Below are 19,975 nucleotides of genomic sequence, written 5' to 3' on the forward strand. Positions count from 1 at the left end.
TATGACTCCTCAATTCAACAGTCTGATATTTTATTTTCTTTTTTTGTACAAATTAAAAATCGTAATTTATACAAAGATATGCTTTCAATTGGGTTTAACTATGTCATCATCACAACTAGTCTCACAAAAAACATGGGGTGACTGGCGACAGCTAAATCACAGACTGGCGTCTCCTAAGTAGTCTGTCTACCATTAGAGTCTGGGAAATGGTATTTACTGTACAATTAGAGCCAGTGAGCTCTACCTGTAATCATCCAAATACAGGTGTGAGGATCCCTTTCGGACAAGGAAACCGATGCATCCATTTTCACATAAACTTCCACATCTGTACTGTTACAGCAAACCTCAGGAAACCTCAACATTTGCATTCAGAAAAAAATATCACCTGACAATAACAGAATGAGTACTACTACCATGACTTTAAAGACTTTCTTGGATAGAAACAGTTTTAACGTTCAAATATTCCTACCTACAAAATATTCAAAGAACGAATAAACCAATTTAATAATTATAAAATCCAACCAAACATGAAAAACTTTAATTATTACACTGGTTATCAAGTTCAATCCAAAAGTCTGTTTTTTGGGGGCTGAGATTGGATGCCATTGAAAAGATTAAATTTTGTTCTTAAATACTAACACAAAATGTCTTGGAGTATCAAAAGGACAGTTTTAGTTGCAGTAATTTCACAGAATTTATTCTAATGATTTATTGGAGTTAACCATCTGACATTAATTATTGTTTTGGCTTCCAGTCTATGAATGTTTATTTTTCAGTTTAAAGCCTTCTCACTCTTTGATATCATATGGAAATGAGAATTTTTAATGGAAAATTGAAACCATGTGCATCTAAGTACTTAATGAAGTACAGGGAGAAACAGAGGGTGTACTTTAGGAGAATTCAGATATTCCGCTTTGGATACTTCTGATTTGTTTGGATGAGCTACACACATATATCTGTTCACAAACATGCGTTCGTGCATCTTCGAAGTATTTCACAAGCGTTTAAAGATCTGAGAACTAAAAAAAGGCTTGTTTGTTTTTTGAACAAAACATGCTGCAACTGATTTTTTTTCAGAGTATACTATTTAATCTGTTCTTTCCTCCACAAACTAAACGTTTATCCCGTCTAGAGCTTCCTATGACGTGCTAAATGTACTTCTCAACAGTGGATTTCCACCATATCTATCTACCATGCTAGCCCCGAATCTTCATCCAGCTCACTGAATGCCTGATAAATACATGATGGTTGATAAATCAATTGAAGTCACATTGATGTCAGAAATATGTGAAAAAATTCCTGTGCTGTCCATGACATTACAGATCATCAAGACAGGCCTATAAACTGTAAGTGAAGTGTGAGCAGTAGCAATGAAACCAGACAACAGCAAACAGAAGTGGACTATTAAAATGTTCAATTTTGCCCATTTGAAAGCTTTCTGTGCAACTGACATAGCATTAGTCCTCTGGCATCCAATTCATTCTCTTGGAATGAAAGAGATGGTGCTCAGATGATCAGAATAATACATGATAACAACACATGCTTATTTGAATTAGTAGTTCTAAATCAAATATTTTCTTCGCAGCTAATGGATTCACATAAAAATATTAAGAAGGAAAATATACTTTTTCTATTCTATACTTTCATTCACAGTTTTACCACATGCACTGTACTCAAGCAGCATGACAGTGGGAGCATAACAAACAACAGAAGTGTAGTATCAGTTTTTATTCCTATTTGAATAAATATATTTCGACTTTAAAGAGCAAGGAATCGTTCACCGTTGAACAAAATGGGACACAGAAACACAAATTTAGACATTTAACTGAACATACTTACCATTTGTTTTTCTTCCTAATGTAGTCTTTTTCAGAGAGGTTAACCAAATAGATCATGGGTTTTGATGTGAAAAACAAATGTTTGTTCAAAACATCAATCTAGAAGTAAAAATGTAAGAGGAGAAATTTAATAACAAGTTATATCAACTTGAGTTAAATTAAGGACTATTTTCTTCATGGCATTTCTGAGAAGGCAACACAAAATCTAGCGAGTAGATCACACTGAAAAACAGAATTGGCAACAAATGTAACATTCAGTACACTGTGGATATGAATTCTACAAAAAAAAAAACTGAAAAAAGACAGTAACAGGTTGCAAAATTAGAAGATAGTTCATGGGATAATGCTTATAGCCTACCTCTTTGTCATTCCAATCATGATAGAAGCGGACAGCTTTCTTTTCATCTATTACCCAGGTTTTGATTTTGCACATTACATCCTATAAAAAACAAAACAAAACAAAAAAATCAAAGTCAAAAGTCATCTGGACATCAAACAATTCTGTTCCATAAGCAAGGCACATACAAATTAAAATTCAGCATGAACGTGCTAATTTAAAATTAGACAATATACCTTAAACACATTTTTTACCATCTCAAAAAAATAAAACTTCCTGTTTCAAGAGACATTAAAGACAAATAGCAATTACTAAAGCAATACAAATCCCATCAACAGAAAGTTAAATACATGAGATCCAAGTATCATCTCCTGCCACCAGGAAAATTAGCAGAACTCATAAAACGTATGTAAAAATCAGTACATTTTAGATTGCTTTTCAAACTCAGTAAGACGCGACATTTCAGCATCCAGCGGGAGAGACCACGCACAATATAAACATGCCATTAAGAAAAGGGAATGGGTGGGAAAAAAACACTGCAAATCTATTTTTTAAATTGCTCACCAAAGAAATTGAGCCTATTATTGATGATCCACCCTTCAAAAAATTAATTCAAATGGCCAGAGCCCTTTTTATTCCGCATTAATTTTTCGCCAACACCTTCTCCCTCCCCCCCAAAATGAAACCTGCCAAAGCCTCCATTACACAATGGCAAGAGCCTTGCTCTGGTGACCTCCAACCAGCTGCATTCACTTTCAGAACATCTCTCTCCGCAGGAAATCTAAAGGCCTTTTAGTTAGCAAGCTAGTGTGCATTCAGAAGGAGTAACTGCAGGAAGAGCCCAATGTGCTTTGTTTCTCTGGCCTTTCTTCACAGAAAGATTAATCATCTGTGAAATGGAAACGGCAAACAGCAAGTGACACAAACTGAACCCTTCAAGCCTTTCCTCATCAGTTTTGTGGTGCTGAATCTGAAAGCTGCGTGTGGCACGGCTCTCCTTACAGGCAGGTGTTAATAAAAGGCTCTCGGGTCTGAAAGGTCACCCTTGGCTCTTCTAGGAGTAGTACATTTCTGAGTCGTCGATTTTTCTGAGAGATAATTTATGATCATGCTTTAAATAATGCTTTTTTTTGTTGTTATAATTGACACAACTGAGAATTAGGGTATTTAAAACACAAAGAACCATTCCGTGAACCATTGAGCGCACAACATTTTTTACACTTAGTGCTAGGCGGCTGAGGCACATTATAAACAACCACAAATAACATCAGTATTTACTACAGCCTTTTCTAGTCGAGCAGTTGCTGCAGTGAAAAACAAAGACAAAGCTCTTCGAAATCTTCAGATCCTGATTTGAAACCCTCCAGGAACAGGACTCCCCACAGATTTTAACAAGGAAGGGGCACGCTAAAACTTTTAATGAAATCTAACATGTTCTGACGAAGAATAATCACTTTTACTCTCCTATAACTGAATTTCACTCATAAACGTTTAAAAGTGGCTAATATAACACCATTTCCTACAAGGAGAAGATCAAAGTGCTATATTACAAATGCATTATGATTAAAAAAGCACTGTGCAGCTTTGCTATTAACTGTTCTTTAAACCCTAAAAGGCTTCCCATAGATCTCACTTGGCACTGCATATACAACCTTTGACAAGTAATGTAGACCATTTTTATTCATTGCCTAAAATTGTAGGCAATTATGTGCGTCACACTGGCCACCTGCAAATTCTGAATGCCTGCTCCAGTTGTCAGAGCAAAAAACTAATGTCGGAGGGGATTAATCTAGGGGGAGAGAGTCCTCTTTAATGGCTCCAGCAGGTGAAATGGCCCAGCTGGTTACTGTGATGAGTGGCCAGAACAGCTTATGTAGAGACATGCAACAAGATTACACATAAAGAAGAAAACAGTGGTGCCATCTTATCTTTAACCCTATCTGCTTTTTATTTTTTAATTAATCCTTATAAACGAGGCAAGGGAAGCAATTCTAACGATAGGTACTTTTCATTTAGAATGTTTATCTTCAGCTTTTTTTCAAATACATAAACAACAAAAAAAAAATATATCAGCACAATCTCAAAGATTCCTGGTCAGCAGTGAAGGAATCCTGACTGCACGACATTTCAGGTTTTAACATAATGCTATAGGTACCTACCACGTGGTTTTTCGCATTGTAATTCCCCCCCAAACAGCAACACATTATTGCACATAAACTACAGGTGATAAAAGATTACAGAAGAAAACATAACAGCAATAGCTGTTAAAGAAAATCTTTTAAGCTTAAGGAGCAGTAAAATGTTTGCTTTTTAATTATGCTGTAAGGGGTGCTATGTACTGTGGAACTTCCAGAAAATTTCAGAAATGAATACAGCAAACATTTGCTCTTTCTAAAGCATATTTAAGCACATAGATGAAAATCAGAGCTTCCTGTCCACGTTCTTCTTCTGACAGCTGCATATCTAAGCCAACTTTGACACAAACCTAACTTTTCAGAGTTAAGCCATAGGTACCCAACTTTATGCAGTTTACAGCTGTTGTTCAAGAGGAATTCCATGAGTAACTTGAACAGGGAAGGCTGACCAGCCCAAGGTGACGTGCAGAGCTGGCGGCTGTCTGAGTGCAGATCTGTTTCAGTTTTACAGAGAAACAGGTAAAGCATGGGAAAGCTCTATTTAAAGAAAGGATAGAAACTTAAAGAAAACAGAAAACCTATGTTTTAAGCAAGAAGATGGAAAGAAAAAAATAGGAATTATTCCAAGAGGAACTTTTTCTGATGGAAAATGTGGGCAGCTGCAACAGGCAGAATGTAAGGCAGAGTCCACAGCTAAAATGACACGAGTGACAGAGGAACTCAAATTCTCCTGCACCAGTGGTGGTGTCATATTCAAATGAGATTTAATACAATCCCTTAGCAACAAATCTGCTACATGCTTGTTGACAATATGAAGAAAGGCAAGTACTCCCATATATTTCTTGTTCACTTGGCTGCCCCAATACCCCAAACAAACATGCCAAAAGCACATTTTGAAGCTATAATTCCTTTAGCACTGTTTTTAGTTTTATTAATTGCTTCTATTTAGGCCTGGTGAAAGAATATGAACTGACCTTTTTATCTTCACTATCACTGTAACAGTCATTTAAACACATTTAGTCATTACTCTAGTTAACTCCAAGATGTTTAATAACAGAACGTGGAGCAATGATCCGCTTGGTTTCATTAGGGCTGGCCTCCCCAGTTGTACACTTCGAGGTCAGCCTGCCACCAGCAGGACAATCCACTTCTCTTTGTTGGTGACAAGAGCACTCCCTTGTTTTTCAGCTAGGAGCATAGCAAGCGTCATTTAAAACATCATCAAAAAAGATTCCAAAATCCAACTTACTTATGATTGCAAACGCATATGAAATACAGCAAACATCATGAATATCAAATACCACAGTTTTAAACATCAATTCATTTCTGACTATATCCTTGGCAATACACTTAGTGCACATGAATACTTGGTATACTTAGCTATATGCAATACTGAGTTCATGTCCTGTCTAGTTTTCCAAAGATGACGAGCAGTCAACACAGAAATGTTAAGCAGGAATTTCACAATACGTATTTATAGTATTTTATAAAGTTGGGACATTCAAATTGCATCTAGATTTATCAAGATGTGCTCGCAAGACGCAAGACACTACTGCATAGAAAAATGTGCATACATTAATAAACTCCTTGGATGGATGATAGTAATAACGTGTGTGTATGCCAAATTCTTCTTGCAGCATGAGGGACTAAACTGAAGCTTGGAAAACTCACTTGCCTACTTGGCACCAAAGAATTGTGAGGCTTTTGTTGGAAATTAGCAGGGCATGTAATTAACTTCCGCAAATTTAATAAAGAAGTAAGCAGTTGTGAGGATTATCACTTCACACTTCAAAGTGCAAGTGAACTCTCCATGATTCTGCAGGCAGTGCAAAAGTCTCTTCTACTATGGAGAATGACTGTGAATACGACGCTCTTCTCTTCCCTGGAGGGAGATATTTCTAGGAAATGTGGAGTGCTTCTTTGCACCTTATTTGTTTGCTTCAAGACCTCCAAAATATAGTAACTGATCAGCCATATGACAACACTTGAAAAGCAAACGTGTTTTATTAAAATATTTCAATTTAGGCAACACTATACCAAAGTAGTAACTTGGCGAAGGAGATGTAATTGTCCACATTCTATCAACTTCACTGTTCTGTTCCTCTCACGCACTGGAAGAACTACCTAAAGCCATTACCTGTAGCTCTTGGCTACTACCTCACATTTCATACATAAGTCACAGCAAGCCAGCAATGAAGGTAACAGTGTAAAGTGAACAATTCAGACTCAAGAATCTGGCTGGGTCGTATGAAAGTGTTTAATTAAAAAACAAACACTGCATACACTAAATGGAATCAACACCACCTAAACCAGTAGGCCTAGAACATAATTGTCGATCAACAACTCCTTGAGTTTCTGGTGACGCTCCAAATAAACTGTTTGCATATTGCTAGTTATCTTTTGTCAACACTCTAAAAAAGACCATTTTATTGACAAATGATGAGAGTAAGTGACTATGAGGAGCATAATCATACATGTAGTGAGCAGAACTGTCAGAGAGATTTAGTGAAAGCAAACAGTGTTTTTCAGTACAATAAATTCAAGTCATCAGAGTACTGGATGGAGGATGAGGAACTATGGACATGGTATTTACCAAGTAGAATACCTGCTCCTTGCTAGAGTGACTGAGACTTGAAAGTTACAAGCAAATGAAATGTACTAAATTAACTAAAAAGACTAATACAATCTTTGAGTATATAAGTACTAGTGTCAAACATGAATACTTCTACACTTCTCTGCTGAAATACTGAACAACAAAAGATAGGAGAAAAGGCATAAAAGGTTTTGAACAAGTGCTTACATGTGAAGACCCAGTTGTGCTTAAATCTTACTCTTCTATTCTTACAGCATTTTATATATATATAATTAACAAAAGTCTCAAAAAATCACTAACACAGATCACTGAAAAAATGGCTGAAAAGTTGAAGCTTGACAAATACAGAATAAAAGGATATTTTAAAACATGTTTTATTTATCAACAGTAAAGACATGCAGGGGATCAAACTAGATCATTACTATGATTTCATCTGGCTTTCAAAATAGCTGCGGTGTCTTTTCAGACACATATACAAATTACATGTCCACAGAGAATAAAGAGTACTGCTAGATAGCAAAGCTGTGCTTCTCAAAAAACAAGTTACTGCACCCACACCATTCAACATTTAACACTTCCTCATTAACACAATGAAATACATGGCAACCACAGTCCTTCCGTTCAGACTTTCCTGGGAAAATCTCTTTCAGCTCTACCTGGCATAACTTCATCTCTGTACTTCCCTTAGAGGCTTTCTGGTAATTTACAAGAGAGAGACTAAATTGATAAAATAAGAATTTATGATAAAAGCAATGTTTGGAAACAGCAGTACTTTTAAAGGACAATTAAGACAAAACACCAAGTTTAAAAGGTCATGTTTTTCAAATGTTTTAAGTGGTTAAATAAGCTGTAGCAGCTGGGTGCAAGGAAGAGAACAAGTCAGGTACTGCATCAACAGTGAGCTCCTCTGAGGCACAAAACAATGTCTAATCTCTTACAATTCCCTTGCTCACCGACTTTAATGAAAATACAATGGGAGAAGTAATGGATTTAGGACAAGTGTATTATCCTTTCTTCTATTCAGTACATCCTAACAGAGCCAGTACAAGCTGTACATGGCATAAGGTTTACTCAGAGCTAGATGCCAGCAATGTTTATGAACCACTGCAAGTACTTCCACTTATAACGTTTTAAAAGCATTCCAGACAACATAACTCATGTTAATAAACCTCAAATTCTCCTGTGTTGGCCATCTTTACTGGTTTAAATGCATAACACACTAAAAAAAAAAAAAAAAAAAAAAAAAAACACCCACAAGATATATTCAGTCCTAGATTTCTAGAAGAAAATTAAGCAGACATGAATACAAAAAGTAATCTATCTTCAAGTGATTATTTCTCTCAGTTCAGAAATTCAGAAAGGGAACTTGAACTGAAAATCAAAATGACACATCTTAGACGCAGATTGACCAAGCTCTTCTTACTGCACTTGTCTACATAGCCTCATTTCCAAGGAATTCCATGTGAGGATATTTGTCCTAGAAGTAAATAAAGCCAACTGAGAAAGGGATATTTTTCAGAGTACAATTATTCAGATACAGAGATGTTTTGTCGCATATACTGTCCACTTAAAAATTGCAACTGTGGCTTGATCTAGACATACCCAGAGATACATTCTTTGCAAAAGTAATTATTCTAATTCACTGTTCAAATCTACACAGGAAAGATCAGCCATGACAGAAAGTAAGCACTAAATTGCCTTTGTCTACTGATAATTCCCAAAGAAATCCAAACATGTATTTACACATTATATATTTCTACCTCAGGCTTTACTACCAATTAATTCACAAACATCTGCCACAAATATATTCCTGTTACATTCATAATGTTCTTCAGAATGAACTTTAATTTCCTCTAAATACCGCATTAAGCACAGCAAATGGTCCACTGAAGATTTTAGGCATAATTACATGCATTAAGAATATAAATATTTTCTTGATTCCCTATGATTTAACATTTAAGTTACTAATTGTAACAAGTCATTGGCAAAAAGTGTGTCAACAATGTACAATTTTTCTTTCCCTCTTATTCCAGTGGAACACATTGACCTCTCAAACTTTCGTCACAAAAGGAGACGAAAGCAACTGACAAAAAGAAATCCAATTCACCACAGCATTTATCTTCAACTCGGAATGAAAGAAAGGTGAAAATTCCCAACTGACATCATCAGTTAGATGAAATCAAAGTTCATCCATCCGTGAGAACTCTGGTGAGCACTTGCAGTACGAGGTCAGCAAATTCTGCTGAGCACAATCCCATTCATCAGAATATTGCAGGAAGGGAAGACTTACACCCTGTTTTCACGTAGCACATTGGTAATGAGAAGCAACAGAATCTACCATCCCTCTGCTGTTTGTGATTCATCTCCCAGATGCTATTAGTAATTTTAAATGAACAAAACCACTTTTCAAACAGCTCCTGCATTATAAGGACAAGACCAAGACAGTAAATGGAAGGGAGGAGGGAAGGAAGGGGCATAGATTACATAGATACATATGTGCTTATGGCTATTTATGCACTGTGGTTATGGTCATCGTACCAATTAATTCATCATCTACTGCAATAACAAAGCAAAGCTTGATGCAGTTCTGCATTAAATGGTACTGATACAAAGACATAAAAAGGCATCTTTATTTTCATAATTGCAATTACTTTTGCTCTTAAAAATTGTATTCAGTTTCAAAAACTAACCTAATTTTCAAGTTGACACACTTTAGCGACAGAATTCAGACATCTTGCAGAACTTACAAAAGCATCCTTTGAGCTGAAAACTGGAAGTTCAAATGCAGCGGACACTGATACTGACCTATTGTAAAAGCTGCCTTTCAACTGAAAATTGGAAGCTCAAACACTGCAGGCACTGATACTGACCTGAAGATTTTGTCTTCGTATCACTGAAGTCAACAGTCTGTGTGAACTGAACTATAAATAATATTCTTGTGGTCAGATATATAAATCACAATACCATTACCACCACAAATTATTCTGTGGTGGAATTCAAGATTTGGAGCACTAACAAAGGGATGAATGAATAGCTATCAATTGCAGTGGGTCAATCTCTAAGGACTAGAATTGAATCATGCAGGAAGGGTAATGGAAGAGAATCCTGTAATAATGTTCACTTAACTGTATTATATTGTATTAACTTGAAGATCTCCATCTCCAGGACTGAAAATCCCATAAATCATGTATATATACACATATATAAATATATATTTAAAACAAGATCTATAAATATGAAAGATACCTCAATTTTCCTTTGAAATCTCCTGCTACCCAAAAATGACAGATGAATAAGCTAACAACAGTGAAGTTTAATTCAAATTCTTTCTCATATCTCTGCAGATACCAGCACCAAAAAGATAAAAATCAAAGCTACTCATTGGCTTTCTGAAGTTATATTCATGCTACAGTAGTACACAAAAATATCAGAAATATTTTTGTTCTACAACACCTTGTAAGAAGGTCATAGTCAAAATATTACATAAAGATATGTTGAGTCTGAAAGAACAGTATTCTTAGTAAAAGCAGGCAATCATTTCTAAGTAGACTGAGAATGCTTGCAAAACGCAAAAATGTGAGTGTAAAGGAAGCTATTCCAAGCCTGTGTCAACAGTACATATTGCTGATCTTGGACCATATTGTGTTATTGATTTTTAAGTAGAACTTGAAAATTATTTCATTGATGGCTCCTTAACAGCAGTTGGCTACTTTATTTCTGCTGACAGGGGATTGAGAAATCAATTCTGCGAGAGACAGTGCTAACAGTTAACACTGTATTCAATAGCAAAGCCAGGTCATCGCACAAAGGTGAACTTACCAACTATACACAACGTGGGCTTACGTGAAGAAAAAATGATAATTAACAAGTCTGAGCAAAGGTGTGAGAAGGCAGGCAATCCAATGAAAACATCAGATTTCAGAATTCCTGGCTGATACAGACAGACAATTTGCTCTTTTCTGTTTTTTCCCCACCCAGGATGGGGGAAAGCTTTCACAGATTTCGAACTATGGAGTTACAGCTATGGAGGCTTACTGACAAAGCAAACAATTCATATTTATGACATAAGAAGAATGACTTCTACTTTCAATTAGGTTTCATGAAGCACATACTGAAATCCCCTTTGATAGCAACAATAAGTTTACACAGGTCACCCAGAGATTATAGTCTCTCTGAAATCAGTAACTTTTCCATAGCTTTCATATTAAGCTTATTGTTACATTCAGAGCAAACAACTAAAGGAAAAACAAGCTTAACTAAGCTTAATACTATTTCTTTTCTTACCTCATCTTCTTCCTTCCCTAACATTATATAGCATTTTTCCTCAATAGATTTCAAAGTGTTCTAAAAAAAGTGGAAAGAAATGAAAAATGCAATTCAAGTGCTAGATGTTTCTATTTAACTGGGGAAAGAAAGCAATTAGAAGGTCTGAAAGTTATATGGTTAAGAAAGCTTTCAGTATTTTTACTTGAACAAAACACAGAACTTTCAAAACTCTCCTCAGTTAAAAATTAAGAAATTCTCAAGTATCTTTAAATTCCTCCAAAAAGGATGAGAAAATCATAGGAAAAAAAAAAAAACCAAAACAATGCTACCTGGAAATATCAAGTTTTTCCTCTTTTAATTCCCCAGTTTTCCTGAAAGGGAAACCACTATGAGCACTCAGAAAACAGAGAACAGCTGTTTGTTGTGAACCTCTGTTGCAGAAGGAGAATATTAGCAATATCTAGTATTTTAATGTTGTATCATGTAAAAAAGGCAAACGTTGAGAAGGTTTCCATTCTCTCCTAATTTATGTTGGCAAACTGTTAGAAAAAAAAGCCCTTAATCCACTCTACACTACTGTCTCAATGTCTTTTCTACCCTAGAAAGAGGAAGTACAAAATACACAGAATCACAGAATTATCTAAGTTGGAAAAGACCTTCAAGATCATTAAGTCCAATCATAAACCTCAGCTACCAAGTTCTACAACTAAATCACATCCCTTAGTGCCATGTCCACACATCTCTTATACATCACCAGGGATAGGGACTCCACTACTGCCATTGGCGGCCTTTTCCACAAATAAATTCTTCCAAATATCCAATCCAAATCTCCCCTGGCACAACTTCAGACCATTTCCTTGTGTTCTATCCACTGTCACCTGAGAAAAGAGACAGACACCTTCCTTGCTGCAACCTCCTTTCAGGTACCTGCAAAAACCTTACATTGGGTTATTTGCTCCAGGGAAGTGTAATCTTTAATTGTTTTACTTATCATTTTTTTTCCCCCACCAATCACATATGCAGTAAGAGGAAACGATAAGGAAGTCATTAACTGCAGTTAATTCTGCAGGCCAGTATGTAAGCGTAAGCACAGGCCTTCTCTGCAATGCAAAACAGTAAAGGAAAAAAAGACAAGAAAAGCTGTAGAGGAGCTAATTACAACCCAGTAACTGAAAATCTAAGTGAACTCATCCAGTAGATGGAAAAGTCAGAGACTCGCTGTTATGATCTTACACACAAGTCTATTGGTAAGAAACGCATAATGAGGCCTGAGGATTGATTGACCGGGAAAAGAAAATCAACCTGACAGACCTTTCAGACCTTTACCCTAAAAATGTCCTTTTTACTAAGGTCTACTGCCCACCTCACAATTCAAGCATACAAGCCACAAAGGAAGACGAAGAAGGAGATCCAAGATCAGCAGGACTCAAAAGACCTGATGCTCCACAGCACTTCCCTGGGAAGATTCTCTGGTGACTCTAGAGAGCAGAGTTCCTACTTGCAGCCTTTGTCTCCACAGAAGAATTTTATTTGCGCCTTTCCCTTCTGTTCAGCCACCCATTTCCATGAAACAAAAGAATTTAATACCTTTGAAACCTCTATTGTTGTTGACAAACTCAGCTGAAACTGGCCAAGTGTAACAGCTGTTACTGAGGTTAGAACTGGCAGAGCTACGCAACTTCAAAACCTTGCGTTTTCTTGTGATCACAAAGAAAGGCTAAAATCCCGCAAGGAATGACAGGAAGTCTAAATTACAAACACAAGATGAGAAAGTCATTCTGACAGTTGAATCACAAATTAAATAATGGTTAGGAGATTGAAGGGAGAGGCATAGAAAAGGATAAGAAACAAAAGCTGAGTAGAGATCAACTAATAATGGAGATGTTAAAGTTCTAATTGATTTAAATTGTGTTTCTAGATTTGGGATTTTAATTTACTGTCTTCCTTCATTTTAGAATAATCTGATGTTTTCTGTTTTTAAGCACATGCCAACTTCCTGTAGCTATAAAATGAGTAAGAATAGGTCTGTTATGCAGCGATAACTGTACCTATCCATTAGGGTTACATGATGACATTGAGAACTTTAAATGCACTTTGATTACATCTTCCTGACATCCAAAAAAAAAAAAAAACACCTGTTGAATTCTTTCTTGGCACAGAAAGACACTTCAGACAAGCACACTAAAAATCTGGACAAAAACGTTTCCATTGTGAGAAACAGATTTTTTCCAGAGGTGACTGTACAAGGAAGTAAGCGAGAAGAGCTCACCGACTTGGACAGAACAGCATTATGCCTACCTTATTTTCATTTTCTCATTCTGAAGTGAAATACAGCCTCTGTCCGAACTTGGAATTCTCTATGGACAAGGTTTTTGCTTGTCTCTAACATGAATTTAAACATGCAAGATGCTATTTGAAACTGTAGGCCTAAGTTTCAGTGTTCCTCTAAGCAGATGCAACTATATATGAAGGACAAAAATCACTGCCCACATGTTCTCAAAACACGTTGATGTGTCAGGTGACCTGAAGGGAAGCACAACTGATTCTCTCTGGGCTTTTACAAAAGACTTCAAATGGTCCAACCTTAGCTGCTTTTTCTCGCCTACACCAATCAAGGAATAGAATACTTCTAAAGCCAGACAAAGAAAGACTAGCTCTTCACCAACAGAAACTACCAAGGAAGTGCTTTTTATCACTGCATCATGGAGAAGGATATTCGATTTCAGATTCTGTTCAATGCTCAACACTAGCTAGGGCAAAAAAAAAAAAAATTTTTTTAAGTGCACTTTAATATTAGTAAACTAAAATACCAGCACTGATGTGACAATTTTTTTTTCTTATTAATTGCTATCTAAAAAGATATAGAATAAACCAGTATTTTTCACTGGATAATTACCAAGCATAAATAGCCTGTTCTCACATTGATATGCTGTTGTAATAATTAGAGAATACTCTTTACATACCACCAGAAATATCTCTAGAAATTTCATGAAATAAGGAAAAATTAATAACTAGACTACCTGCAAACTCTAGTTGACTAAAAAGTGGCAGTAAAATAATCATTTGAAAAAATATACTTAAAGCTGATAATTATTATATATTTCTAACCTACAAAAAAAACACCACTGTTACCCTGTGATAATTGAGCTCATTTAAACAGCTTTCCATAACTACATTCAAAAATGAAATGAAGACTGCTAGTTGAAGTTAACATGCACAAAAAACACAATAGTGCAATCAGATTAAGAAGGTACATTCATTTGGTAGAGACACAAGGAATACTGGTATCAGAGTGCAACTTGATAGCAAGAGGAATTTGGAAGTGACTGCTGGACTTTGAATCATGACTAAACCCCTGATCTTAGTTTGATGAAGTGCTGGCAACTCTAATATAACAAGCTGTCAGCAAGAAAATTACAGTTAAATTTTTTAAATGACAAACCTTCACCCTTCCCCACGTCACCCCATCTTGGCAGGGGGCTTGGTTGAAGTTCCCTTCTAACCTTAGCCGTTCTATTCTATTTCAATGAGTTTTATAAATGAAATCTTAAGCTTTCAAAAAAAAATTCAATACTTATTTACAGTAAAAGACACACAAAAATGGCAGTAGAGTTTCGTATTATGCATGTGGGAAATCATTAGCAAAATCCAACAGTACAAAAATTTGAATTCAATGCAGACAGCAATAAATTATCTACTTTTATACTCACATATTCAGGTTTCAACTTCTTGTCTCCTCCTCTCACAGCTACTTTTTCTAGCTTGTCTATACTCTGAGTGATCAGTTCTTCATCTTTCAGTCTAAGTTCCTCATGTATTATTTCAATGTCTCGAACAGGATCTACACTTCCTTCCACATGAGTGATATCATCATCTTCAAATGCTCCTAAAACAAGAGAAAATTTAAATTATGTACTAAGCCAACAAGACAGAATTTAAAACAGACTATCAAGAATCACAAGAGTTTGCAATAAAAAAGTCAAGTCAGCAGTCTGTCTTACTGACTGTACACAAGCATTATAGGCAATATTTTATACCATACAGTTTAAGATTGTATATTTATGTATAAACTCCCAAATGCAGAGATTTATACACATGGATACAAAGCACAGCATTACACATTTCAGGAGAGCATTTATGGCCAGGCTGGATGGGGCTCTGGGCAGCCTCATCTGGTGGCTGGCAACTCTGCCCACAGCAGGGGAGTTGGAACTACATGATCTTTAAGGTCCCTTCCAACCTAAGCCATTCTGTGAGTCTATGATTAAGCCATCTTTAAGAGTTTCTTCTAAAAAGAACAGATTAAAGCACTTTTCTGAAAATTGGTATCACTGTATCTAATGGTATCTTACCTACCAGTAGCAAACACAGCAGCCAAATTCAAAATTGTAGAACATTTCAGCATATACAGTAAATGACTCGTGGAAAGAAAACCTTACAAATCATCCTGGCAACCCTCACTGGCTGACCAATTTTATGCATTAAGAAAAAAAGAAGTTCTAGACAAAGAATTCTGAAGTTCTGAATGACTCTTAGTGTTTCCAAGGGAAACGGTGTTTAGGAAAAAAAAAGGCCTGAAATCATCTGGCAGACCTCTTCCCTGTTTCAATCTACTTTATCACTGTGGTTGTGACGGTGATTAGATAATGAACCACTCAGACACACAATTTACACAGCAGCTAATTTCATCGGCCTGATTTGAGGGTATGGTTTTTAGGGGGCCATCAAAGAAGCAGATGAAGGTGCATTTGTCATATATGAGTGACAACCATTCACACTATCTGAACAAAATGGTGCTGGCCCTTATTAGAAACACATGCTATTATCACATATTTAAAGTGCAGTTGAAGCCATAATTTCAAATTGCCAACTGGAAACATAAGGGTAAAACAACCAGATATTACTGAAGCATGTGTGCTGACTTCATGCCCTTCTGAAGACAACATGGCAACATAATTCAACTAGGGCTTAAATTATCAAATAAAAAGCATTTAAAAAAATCTATAAATATTTTAAAAACAAAAATATGAACAGTTTATTACTTATTCCTAGAACCATTTTCAGAGTATTTGTGCACTTAACCTGTAATGTTAAATACGTATCTCAGAAATAAGTCATTATGAGAACTTTATATAAATATTACCAAAATGAAAACGAACTGCTTTTTTACAAGGAAATAAAGGCAATTTTTGTACTACCCATAAGAAAAAAGCTAAACTACAAACCACTCCTTAACTGACAGGCAGCTAAGATTCTTCATTGCCACATGTATCTTAAACTTCAGTTTCCTTCCTAACTTACTGAAAATAGTGGTTTTTAGCAATAAAGATTTCACCATCAAAACAGACTATACACAGGCTTGAAATGTTGCTGGCAGTTAAACATCAAATCATTTTCAGACAAATACACAAAAAGCCTTTAAAACAGCAGTGAGGGGAAGCTCCCTCCTTGCCCATCAGCTGTCACTCTCCAAGAATGATCCCAGAGTCCCCTGATACAAAGAAAAGCACCTCTGCAACAGATGCAATCCCGAGGCTGGCTGCAATGGGAGAACAGGCTGCTCTGTCAAAAGAAAACCTGCCACACTAACTCATACCAGTACAAAGCAAAGAACAAGGCACATAATAGTCATCTTCCATAAAACCTGTTTGCGCACAGCAGTCTGCAATGGGACATGGGATGTCTGGGTGCACACAAACAAGAAAATATCATTCTACAGATCTGTTTAGATTCACAAGGAAATTACTGAATAAAAATAAAAATAAAATAAAAAAAAAGATGTAACCACACCAATCAAAAACTCTTCTACCAGCCCGGCTTTCTCAGCAGATAAAGAGTATTTAGCTGGCTAAAAAAGGAAAAAGTTCATATTTCATCCTTGTATTGAGAAAAAAGTGTACATTGCCATCTAAATAACACATTCTCAAGTTGTTCGCATCTTTCTGCTGCATTTAGTGGTCTTAAAAAAAAAAAACAAAAAAAACCACAACACTGTAAAAGTCAGGAGAAAAGCTCTGTGCCTCAAGATGCCATATTTAAAACAGAAAAAATAAAAAGTGAATGGACTGTTTAGGTTTTAAGGAAGCTGGCTCCCAAAGCAAATAACAGCAGCTAGGAATGTAAGTCTGCTTCAAATGGTTTTATGCTCTCTGGGAAATACCAGTATTGTCTTCCACAAAGGAAAAGAACTGGTTTACCTCAGAGGTAGCAAAAAAATAAGTGCATAAAACAGGTTTGCTTGAGAAAGTTTCAAAAGAAACATCTCAAAAAATTAAAAGCCCTAATTGAAACCTTCGAGAGGAAGAAAATAAACAATCCCAAAACAACAATGATCTTCTTCTCCAAATGCATTTATAATGAGAAGGGCAGAGTGGACAGGATGGAAGGAAGCAATTCTAGAAAGTCTGAACTATGTGAGTAAGAACAGGATCATTGATCAAAGCTAAACACACAGCCATATTGAAAGGTACATGGGAAACTATAATCAGTAATTTGTGGAATGGATTATGAGTTCTCTGGTGTCTACTGTGCCCCACCAGAGGTATATTTTTATTAAAGCTTTATCAGCTTTTCAAATTAAGTTGAAGATATTCACCTCTTTCTTCAGTTATCCTAGCAAGGAACCTTTTTTCAAAATATCCCCAGAAAAAAACAATGAATCTGCATTTAAGCTTGAAAGGCAGACCCCTTCCACTTCCTTTGGTGTAAAAGAACAAGACCCATAGAGTTGAAAACATGAAGTTTGCTGTAAGCAAGTCTCCTGTGGTAAATTCCCATAATATTTTAGTGGCATGCAGAAACCACTACCCAAACAAGGCAAAGATTTTATAAAGGACTATACTAAGCTTAACTACAAAGTTACTAGAAAGTGGGAGCTTGGAAACCCCCACTGCCAGCTACCCAGCACCCTCTTCAGCTGCCAGCAGGCCCAAGCATAAAGGGTTGCTCAGTTGCAGGGACTTATCCCTGGTTGTTTCATTTGGGCTGGCTGGGCCCACGGTGCCATCAAGCAGTACAGATCCTTTTCCAACAGCTAAGGAGCTTTGCAAGGGCAGATCTCTTTGGAGTACCCAGTTAGTGATGACACCTATTTACAGGTGTTTAAATGTAATACTAGGAGGGAAAAAATAGTTGTAAAGACATGTAAAAGAAGTAACGCAGCGACAGCTGGTTCTGTGCTCTGCTTCCAAGTGACACAGGACAACTAAGGATGGGAAAATAGGATGTCTGCCTGGAGATGTGGAAGCCAGACCGGTTTTGTAGCGATGAGGCATAGGATCTGCCTAACTGCCAGGTCCTGGCAGCAGCGAGGCCACAGGCTGCCTCATCTCTTCTTCACATGCAAAAGTAATAACAGATAAATATGAATACGGCTCAGAAGTAATAGCAGTCGCATTTTCAACAGTATCATCTAATGGCATGCACGTTTCTTTCCATTTCTTTCAAGAATCAGCTTCAAAATTCTTTGACAAAATTTACCTCTCAGCCTCCCAAGATTTTTGCATTGCTTATGTTATACCTGTCAAGATCTGATGACTGTATGTTATGTATTCATCTGAACAGAACCACTACACTTAGTTACAGGCTATCATCAACCAATTCATTCTCTTGCTAAAATCAAGTCATCCAATTACTCCTTGACTAATCAAGGCTGTTTTGGCTTTTTCTTTTTTCAAAAGGTACTCAACAGCATAAACAGCTCACTTACAAGAAATGGAAAGGGGCTAATCAGCAGAATTATTCTTTTGCTGCCACAATTTGCAGTATTTAAATGTAGTTGCTGATTGGACTGAAAGTTTTATGATATAGCATATCAAACTAGTTTGATGCAAAAACAAAGCTGCCTATAGCCTGAACTTTATTGTTCCTATTTGCTCCAACCTGCTACTAAAATGCTAAAGTACAATTCAAAAGAATACTACAAGACATGTTTTATTCCAGTTCTAATTGCAATTATGGAAATTAATTAATATCTACAAGATTAATTTATACTTGATATGTCAGTTGCTTCATTTCTTTAATTACTCTTATCCTTAAAACAAAATTGAACAAAATATTTGGCAAATATTAAGTTCCACATAACAGCATTTTGTTGACTTTTATTCATCTGTGAAAGGCAGGTAACCGCACTGGTTTATGCTATGTTATAATTAAGAGGGATATTCATAACTTGATCAGAATCTGAACTGCATCACAAGCTGAAACTCCCATCAGTATTTAGGATAACGACCAGCCCTTTTTTGTCAGTAAGCTATAAAAGAATGTTTAATAACACCACCAAAAAACAGATCGAGAGAATAATTGATACTTGCACTTCCTTGCAAGCATACATTCAATGACTATTATCAAAAAGACTTGTTCATCACGGTACATACATCACAATATAGATATGTACCCTGTTATAAGCCCTGAAATAAATGAGCAGTAATACCTATCCAGCATTTCACTGGGGTAGGAACTGAGGAGTGAACAAAATGAAACAAAACTGAGTACCTTGAGTGGGGGCTTAGAAGCAGAATATTTTTTTGAACTATCAAACAAAACAAGACCACAGATGTCAAAAACACGAAGTTGTAAGTAATATCTGTATTTTAGTTTGTCTGACATTATCCTCATTATTATGAAGACTTTAATGGTAAAGAAGATACCACCATTTCTAACAGAGGTACATTTAACGTTATTAAACTTACTTGGCGTTACATTTTACTATGCATACAATTAGAAGGGCAAAAGAACACTGAGTCAAAATACTTCACGGATTCTTAAATGCAACATGCATTAATAAAGAACCAACAAATAAAGTACG

The 19,975-nt window shown here is 36.2% G+C and overlaps 1 protein-coding gene across 1 annotated transcript in view; it reads right to left on the reverse strand.

Annotated features, from left to right (window-relative positions):
• OLA1 (Obg like ATPase 1) overlaps nucleotides 1–19,975 on the reverse strand; it is an 86,337-nt gene that overhangs the window by 34,526 nt on the left and 31,836 nt on the right. The window contains exons 5-7 of the mRNA XM_048953723.1: nucleotides 14,880–15,055; nucleotides 2,197–2,277; nucleotides 1,840–1,937 (exon numbers count right to left, since the gene is read on the reverse strand). Of these exons, the coding sequence (XP_048809680.1) occupies nucleotides 1,840–1,937; nucleotides 2,197–2,277; nucleotides 14,880–15,055 (355 nt within the window). The remainder of the gene's footprint in view (nucleotides 1–1,839; nucleotides 1,938–2,196; nucleotides 2,278–14,879; nucleotides 15,056–19,975) is intronic.

Source organism: Lagopus muta, chromosome 8 (assembly GCF_023343835.1).
Source record: "Lagopus muta isolate bLagMut1 chromosome 8, bLagMut1 primary, whole genome shotgun sequence".
Lineage (NCBI taxonomy): Eukaryota > Metazoa > Chordata > Aves > Galliformes > Phasianidae > Lagopus > Lagopus muta.